Here is a 9,104-nt window from a genome sequence, read left to right as displayed (position 1 = left end):
CAATAAAATTTGTTTGATGTCGATAAAATAGCCAACTTTGTTATTTTCGTATTCAATGTCATATTTTCGGGTGGAAACCTTACAGAATATCGGGAGGTACCACAATATGGGGTCTATGCCAAATAATGGACCTGATGGAAAATTCCACGTAATGAAAACGTGAAATATTAAGTTTCAACTCATTTGGCTCGAAACCAACATACAAATAAATTTCAGATCCCAATAAAAATTGGACCCTATCTTGATTTTAAGACACGTGCTTTGTGGGACTTGCGACAAATATTTTGAGTAGTAAATTACAAATTTCCTTTATGGTGAACTCTGGAAAAATGATCGCAGTTTTAAGAAATCCTCCCGCGATTTCGCAAATTCAGATGTTATCATTCAATAATATTTACATATATACATTCATGCATAGAAAACCCAAAAACAAAGTCACCTCTACTCTACGAAAAACAGAATTAATTTTCCTTTCAAACAATTGTTTTCCTTTATTTATTTATTTATACGTCATTCCTTCACACTTAGTGGCCAACATCTTCGTGCAAAAATTATAAAAAGTAATGCGGCGGCACACACACCCTGGATCATTCTTAAAACCTAAGTTAAATGAGAAATGCATGTGGTATGTGAATTGGATTGGGCATCATCATTATTGCGACAAGAAGCTTTGTGAGTAAAAAATCAAATTTATATAAAACGTTGTAAATAAAATCATAACTATGAAGCATCATTTCTTCTTTGCATCCTTAAGGCCAGCGCCGGCATTGAATTTGAAGAAAATAATATCACCATCTTCCACTGTGTAGTTACGTCCCTGTTGACGATATTTACCAGCCGCTTTGCAGGCAGCTTCAGAGCCTTCCTCCTTGAAATCCTTGTAGTGCATAACTTCAGCCATAATGAAACCCTTTTCGAAGTCGGTATGGATGCGGCCGGCAGCTTGGGGAGCTTTTGTGCCCTTCTGGATGGTCCAGGCTTTGACTTCATCGGCACCCGCCGTAAAGAAGTATTCCAATTGCAAAGCCTTGTAACCGGTTACAATGATCTTATCCAATTGACTTTTGCATTTGGTTTCGTTTTCATATTCAATGCGCTCGAGATCATCTTTTTCGGCCAGGGCTTGTTCGAAAGCACCCGAGAAGGGGATCATGACAGCGCCGGGATCATTTTTATCCACCCATTCCTTGATTTTGGGCAACCACTTGTTCTTCTTGCGAATGAAGTCCTTGTCGGACAAGTTGATCAAATAGATGCATGGTTTCGATGTCAAGAACAAGTATTTGTTTAGGATTTCAATCTGCAACAAATTAAAATATTATTATTTAGTTTGGAAAATGAGGCAACAAACAAGACTCACATCATGAGCATTCCAATCGGAGAAACGCAAATGTTTCTTCTCATCCACCAAAATACCCTTGATCTTCAACAAAGAGTCATATTCGGGCTTTAATTTCTTATCACCACCACGTGCGACAACCTTTTCCAATTTTTCCAAATACTGCATCAATTTCTCTTCGTCCTTCAGACGCAATTCTTCGGAAATAATTGCCAAATCACGCACGGGATCAACTTCACCCTCAACGTGTGTGACATCGGGATCCTCGAAGGCACGACACAAATGGAAAATGGCATCGCAAGCGTTGATGTGTGAGAGGAAAGCATTGCCCAAACCTTGACCCTCGGCAGCACCCTTAACCAAACCGGCAATATCGACAACATTTAAGTAGGCGGGAACTTTGCTGGCTGGCTTGTGATATTCACAGAGATAATCGAAGCGTTCATCGGGTACAGGGACTCTACGTAAATGGGAGAGAGAGAGAAAAATCGATATAAGGTTAATGCAAGGTAAATTGCTGTTGGTATGTTTATATCCCGCACCAGTTGGTGAAGGGTTTGATTAAACCAAAAAGTTTGAAGCAACCTAAAATATTGGTCTATTTTATGCCTGTTGGGTTTCTGAAATAGTTTTTCCAGGTATTTCTGGATACGTCTCTGATTGGAGTCGATGTATTCCTTTTCTAATAACAACCAGTATGGAAAAGTCAAAAGTCAGGCGGGCCGATTATATGGTACCCTACACCACTATGTGTATTTAGTAGAGCTCCCGTAACAAAAAAAGTTTATATTGAGAATTTATGTGAAGTAGAGCATACAAATTATGAACCTTATTTGAATGCGTATCATGGTTTTAGAGTAGTCAGAAACTGGGAACTATAGCCAACTCTGAATCGATTTTCAACAAATTTGACGGAGGCTTTTGTACCTATACAGGGTAAGATGAAATAACTTCAGACTCCGACAGCTGTTAAAATTAATCCAGTTACAGCTCATTGTATTGTTTATAAGCGTACAAAAGCATTTTGGTGAGAATTCCAGAAAAAAAGGTATTCGTGATGGGATGTGATGTGATTTATTTATATTTGGCTGGAAAACCACAAGTGGCTGTCGTTAGAGCTCTCCAGCATTTAAATGTGAATAAATCTTTTGATAGCGTAGTCCGACGTCAAGGAAGTGGACGGAAGAAAAATCAGCAGAAATTGTTCGAAAAGTAAAGAAGCGAATTGATCGAAACCCGCGTCGCAGTGGCCGGAATATGACTCGTGAGCTGAACATATCGCAATATTCCATTCGGCAAATATTAAAAAATGAGCCAGGGGTAAAGCCATTGAAATTCCAAAAAGTGCAAGAACTTGCACCGCTACAGAAAGAAAACAGACTAAAAAGAGCTAAAGAGTTGCTTCGCTTGGCCGAAAGCGATGAACTGCCGTATTTTGTTTTCTCCGATGAGAAAACATTCGTTGTCCAGCAGACAAAATGATCCTGTTCACGCGCCACCCAAGAATGGTTACAAAATGAGGTTCCTCGCTTCATTTCCAGCGCATAATGGCCACCAAAATCTCCGGATACCAATCCGTTGGACTATTGTGTCTACATTATTTTGGAAAGCAAGGTAGGCACTAAAAAATACCAAAGTGTCGATCACCTCAAGCAAGCGCTTCGTCGGGAATGGACCAAAATAACGCAGAGCAACATTCAAGCAGCATGTGACGGTTTCATTGGTCGTTTGAAGGCTATAATTCGTGCCAAAGGTGACTAATTCGAACAAATCTAAACTTATTCTAAAAATTTGATGCAATTTTCGACATTTTTGCTTTCATTCAATAAAATTTAAATAAAAAAAATGTTAAAATTATGGCGTTTGACTTTGTTGCAGTTTTTTTCTCACCCGTAAATGGGAGCTATAGATATATCTGCACCTATTTTCGCCTAAATTTGAAGTACTTTCTTCTAGGCCGAATTCCGTCGGAAGTGCCAAAATTTACGCATTTGGATGATATGGGAGCTGTATCCAAATCTGAACTGGTCTTGATAAAATTTGGCAGAGGTATTTCTGGGGTGCATCTGATATCTACTACCAAATATTATTGTTGTGGAGTGATTGTTACGAATGTGAGGGACTTAAACACGAAATCGAATGAAATATATACATGGGAGCTATATCTATATTTCAACCAATTCTCCCCAATTTCAATACGGTTCGTCCTTGGGACAAACAAATGACTTATCTGGATTGGGCAATAAATGTAACCTGTACTTTGTTTTAAAAAAAAAATGTGATTCTATGCAGATCATTAAAAGGACCTACGGATCTATCTTGTTTCCTTTTGCCTGTTACCATCAGTCATGACTATGACAGGTAATCGTGGTCCAATTGTAAATTGTGAACTTCTGCTCATTTAGGACTAAACTATGAAAAAATCCTAAAATGTGGTTCGATTTGGTTTTAAATAACCAGCAATGCATTGTAAATTTAGTTAATTTCCTTATTTCAGGCAAAACGGTTATTCCTTCCCTTTACAATAATACACACACAATTTACAGCTCTTCCACGAAGTGAAGGCGGCTCAGTAAATTGTTATAAATAATTTCCATATCTATTTTTATGGTCTCCACCTTATCCGTCCTAAAAGACATTAAAACCAAAAAGGAAATCAGTCATGGCATCAAAATGATAGTAATTTTACTAAAAGTATAAAAAATTGCTGATTGCCCTGGCAACGGATGACTGCGGCAGGCGGCTGGCTGGCTGACTGACTTACTATGAACCAGCAGCAAAAAAATTCCGATAAACTCTTGAAAATAACCATCTAAACGTTTAATTTAATAAGCTGCCGTTGGCCACTGTAACAAAGGCGTGGTTCCAACAATGTTCGTTCAATAGGTTTGCCGTTCGTCCGCTGGCTTCACCATCATCCACAATATATATTTAAAATTTATTTTCTATATATATGTAGCAGCAGAAAGGCAGTTTTGGATTTGGGAACACTCTGAAGCATGACTTGGAGAAGAAAATAAAAAACCTAACGCGAAATTCATTTTAAAATGTATGCAAATTATTATTGAACCAGCATTTAAATTGATTGACTTCATTTTCTTGGCAAAGTTTATGTTTTTTATTATTTTTCTCCTGCAAATCTTTGTGGCTGCGTAAAATGGCCAGGTCGGTAGAAGTTATGTTCTTGTTTGGTGGGGCCATTGCTGGCAACAGTTTAATGTTGTTTGGTTGGTTGGCTGACCGTGTTGATGATGGGTATGGCCGCTGCCATGACTAAAGGCATTTTCTACTCAAACGGATTTTTGTTTTTGTGCTGGCATTGTTTTTTGTATTTTTTCCATTGTGATTGCACAAAATTATAGAAAATTGCAATGATTTCATATTTGAGATCATTTCGTTAGGCTATGACCAGCAAAATTGGCAGGGAAAAGCAGAACAACAATAACAAACTAAAGGAAGTTTCTTATTTCATGGAAATTAACTGTTTTCATTGTGGAATTTGAGATTTTTAGCTAAAGGTGGTAACTTAAAGGATTTAATTAGTATTTAATTATAGAAAAATTGTGCTACGTTTTAATAATACGTCACTTTTCGATTATTCTAGCAGTGTCCCTGTTCCGTCTTTAAGGATTGTATTGCGTTATATTTGCAAAATTTAAATTCATTTATGATCCCACTAAATGTATTTAAATCTAATGCGTCTCTTTTCGGGAGAACTGGTTGGTACAAAACATTGCGATATCCTTCCTTAGGTAGTCCAAGTGTTATGTCTGAAAATATTTTTTATACCATCCACCACAGTATATTAAGTTTGTCATTCCGCTTGTAACACCTCGAAATATACATTTTATTATATATACTCTTGATCAGCATAAAATTCTATGTCGATTTAGCGATGTCCGTCTGTGGAAGTCACTCCAGCTTCCAAACAAAATGAAGTAGGTTGATAAAATTTTACTCAAATGTATATTATGTCTGCAGGACATTTCGTATTAAAAATGGGCCATGTAGGTCCACGTCTTGTTATAGCCTCATATAACAGTATCTCCCGATATTCGGTATTTTTGGGATTTTAGCGACATTATTCCCCGGAATTGTATTTAATTTCATATTTGAAGTTCGTAAAGGATACTAGAGCCTAAGACAGAAAATTGTCTATTCAGGTCCACGTTTTGGTATAGCCTCCATATAATGGTACCTCCTTATATTCGGTATTTTGATGATTTTAGCTACATTATTCTCCGATTTTTTTCAAGTTTCGCATTTGAATATTATGACAAAAGTTGCCTATGCAGGTCCACGTCGTTGTATAAACCCTAATATAACGGCTACATTCGGAATTTTTAAGATTTTAACAGAATTTTTTAAACGGATTTTATTTTTTGAAAATAGCCAAATTCGTTCCAAATGGTGGAGGGTATTCAATTTTCAATCCAGCCGAACTTACAGGTTTTTTGCTTGTTTTTAATTTCTTTTGGCAAGAGATTTTTAAAAAATTAAAAGCAAATAACCGAATTTAACCTAGAAGAGGGTTTGCCAATATTAAAAAGAATGGGTTCAGAAAAATAGTCAGCCAATCGGATTTTAATCAACCTGAAAGTCCAAATAGAATACATTCTAGCCATAAAATTGCAAAGTGTTTGAAAATTTGTGTACTTTGTGTAACTTTGTAAAATCGGCCCAAAAAGAATAGATTTTACAATGAACTAATGACCGAATTCAGCCTAGAAGTATGTTTGTCAAACATGGTAAAAATAGCAATCATATAACCATTTCATCCGATTTTATATTCAAGTCCCTTAAAACCGCAACAAACGTTCCATGACACAAGATGTCAAATACGGCCTGGAAATACGTTGGCAAATTTATTTAAAATGAGTTCAGAATTAATTTATGTAAATGGTGTAACAACCTTGGTACGTTTGTCGTATCAAGGTCCAAGTTCCGACTAGAATTAAATCTGGCCACTTTGAAACAAATCGATAAAATAACCTACATCTCCCACATAAATATGTCACGTCGGATATCAATGACATTAGGTAATTTGCAAGTTTTGACTACATCTCGCAAGAAAATTGACATGTGGGATTATGAATAAATAAGTACCACTCTGCACAAAAAAGGAATATCTTGAAAATTGGCATTTTTTGTTCACAAAAAGGGAAAGAATTGTCTTTATAGGTCAATGCCGGATGGTACAGCTGAAATGTTGCAGATATTTTTTTGTCCAAAAGTTTGTAACACGTCGAATGAATGGTCCTAGGACCGCAACATCAGTGTACCGATCATCACATGTCGACGAACTGAGTCGACCCAGGTGTGTCCGTCTACCATGTTCATAAGTAATACAATTACAGGTCGTTATTTTAGTCCGATATTTTGGAGGAAATAGCAAAATATAATCTTTTGCGACTCTTACAGTTAACAATTTTAGACCAATCGAGGAATTTTGATTTATTTTAAAACGGAGCATAAAATTGACATAAAATTTATGGTTTATTTTACCCGCTAAATATTGTCCGCTAACCATCCAAATTGGTAGATTTCTGGCCAGCCCTAAAATATAATTCCATGCTAAATTCCTCGTCGATTGATTCCATTACCAATTAAAAACAAGTAAGCGAAGGCTGTAGCCGTGCGGGACCGATCATGTGATACCCTACTACACTACTATAAGTTGGAAGCCCCCTTGTGTCCAAATCCATTTTGAAATAATGTCATAGAGCCCTGCCCAATTTTTTTTTCTGTCCCTAACCCTACCCATTGTAAAACTCCGCGGGATTGTGGGCTCCAGAGCAACTGCAAAATCGAGATATTGTTCTGCTTTTGGTCCATTTTAAGGGGTTTAATCCTAAATATTTTGCGATCATCTCCAAAAACAACTTGGTTCTATAATGACCCAAACCCCACCTTCATTTATCAATTTCGTGAAAATCGAGCCACGATTGTGACCTGTAGAGTTATTACAAATTAACATGGACAGACGGACGGACATACATAGATCGACTCAGCTCCATCCATATATCTTTAAGTATTTGTTCATCGCAGTCCAGTTAAGAGATACAGAAAGTTTACGCAAATTATAGTGCTGTAGGGTATCATACAGTCGGGCCGGACCGATACAGCTTTTCCTTTTTTTAATTTCCTGTTGTGTTAACAAAGCATTGCAATTTAAAGTGCTACATATTCTTGACCATAATCCTTTCTGTAGCACAAAAGTATTACATTTTCAAAAGGATAACACTGAAAATTCAATACCATATGCTTCTTGACGTCATTTTAGACCCGTCCAAATCTCCTTTCGTAGCCAAACTATTATGACTCATTTTAAACCATACAAAAACCGAAGTATTGAAATATTAATTCTGTTATTAGTTGTCATTAAAATTGGATACTTATTCTCATTGGGATCGATGGTACAGAAAGGGAAATTTTCCGCTGGAGCAGCACTCTTGGTCAGAACATTGAAGAAAGTTGATTTACCAACATTGGGAACACCAACAATACCAATACGAAGATTGGTGCCAATGCGACCAATCAATGGTTTACGTTCGGGTTCTTCTTGCTTCTTGGGAGGCATGGTGGTGTCCTAGTCGTTGTTGTTTCGCGGTGACCTCTAAGCAGCACCTGAAAGAGAAGACACCAGAATATGATGTGAAATCATTCAACATCTCAGCAACAATCATTGATGATGAGAGCAACAACAAAACGCCCTGCACTTATATGTATCTCCTGAAGAGATATATTTATAACAGCCAACGTTGTAGTGTTGTTGGTTGATTGGTTGCTGGCAGACAGACGACGTTTTCATTGCTGGTGTCCACAAAGACACATAACCTCACTTTTCTTCGTGATTTTCTCAAACTTACCAATGCTGGGGCGATAGGACTTTTACTTAACAATAGCTGCAATAATTTTACAACAAAAATATTAATGATTTATTAACAAATTAACACTCTTTACATTAGATTTATTTACTTTTTAAACTAAATGAAAACCCGGCAGCAAATCACTTGCTGGCAGATTATTCGCGTGTTAACGAAGAAGAGAGAGAAACGTCAAACTCATCGACTATCAAAATAAAACAACAGGCAACAGCTGATGTTTTGGAATGAGAGTGGAATGAAGGAGTGTAAATTGCTAAGACAGAATTACAACGTTGCCACTTGTGGGGAATTTTTCCCAAACTGGGGATATGGGTTTTGGTTCGAAAACAAAGAAAAAATGAAACATTTTTTCGTAGATTGATCAAAAGACACTTTTGATTTACTGATTAAAGCTGCAAGTACATAAGAAGCTTGAAGTCATGGCTAGGCATATTTTGTGACATTTCACAAAGGGAGTACAGAGTCGCGATAAAATGCTGCCGTCGTTGTCCATTATAACTTGACATTAATATGCCTAGCCTTGACTTCAAGCCTTTTATGTACTTGCACCCTAACTTTTAATATTTTACATGGTAGATGAAAACAGGAAGTCGCATCGACGCAGCTGTTGGGACAATGAACTCCAATTCAAAAAGTTAAATGAAAAAAGTATTGAAATTTTTAAAAATTGAAAAATGCATATCATGACATAATGTTGCCAAGTATTGATGCATCTACCTCTATTCTTCTACCATGCTATCATGGTAGAAGAATACAGGTAGATGCATCAAAGTTTGGGAGCACTGATGTGTCAAAAAAATTAAATATTTTTGCAAATATATAATTCGCGTTTTTCAGCAATTTTTAAAAATTTTAATAATTTTTCATTCAACATTTTC

At 36.6% G+C, this 9,104-nt stretch overlaps 1 protein-coding gene across 1 annotated transcript; it reads right to left on the bottom strand.

The window, feature by feature from the left end:
- Positions 1–628: 628 nt before the first annotated feature.
- On the bottom strand, positions 629–8,439 carry LOC101891525 (obg-like ATPase 1). Its single transcript, XM_059120890.1, has 5 exons — positions 8,318–8,439; positions 8,209–8,244; positions 7,735–7,966; positions 1,361–1,799; positions 629–1,300 (listed from the first exon to the last, which is right to left on the bottom strand). The coding sequence occupies exons 3-5, from the start codon at positions 7,917–7,919 to the stop codon at positions 731–733; spliced, it is 1,194 nt and encodes a 397-aa protein (XP_058976873.1). The 5' UTR covers positions 7,920–7,966; positions 8,209–8,244; positions 8,318–8,439; the 3' UTR covers positions 629–730.
- Positions 8,440–9,104: the final 665 nt, after the last annotated feature.

The sequence above is a fragment of the Musca domestica genome, unplaced genomic scaffold, assembly GCF_030504385.1.
Source record: "Musca domestica strain aabys unplaced genomic scaffold, Musca_domestica.polishedcontigs.V.1.1 18, whole genome shotgun sequence".
Lineage (NCBI taxonomy): Eukaryota > Metazoa > Arthropoda > Insecta > Diptera > Muscidae > Musca > Musca domestica.
Note: the sequence above shows the minus strand (reverse complement) of the source record. Positions and strands in the feature narration are given on the sequence as shown.

What these genes read in the sequence shown, in the direction of transcription:
- LOC101891525 (XM_059120890.1), bottom strand. Translation starts at nt 7,919, where the DNA reads ATGCCTCCCAAGAAGCAAGAAGAACCCGAACGTAAACCATTGATTGGT. An exon ending in ATCGATCCCAATGAGAATAA is followed by an intron (nt 1,800 to 7,734) that starts GTATCCAATTTT and finishes CCATTTACGTAG; the next exon opens with AGTCCCTGTACCCGATGAAC. An exon ending in CCGATTGGAATGCTCATGAT is followed by an intron (nt 1,301 to 1,360) that starts GTGAGTCTTGTT and finishes AATTTGTTGCAG; the next exon opens with ATTGAAATCCTAAACAAATA.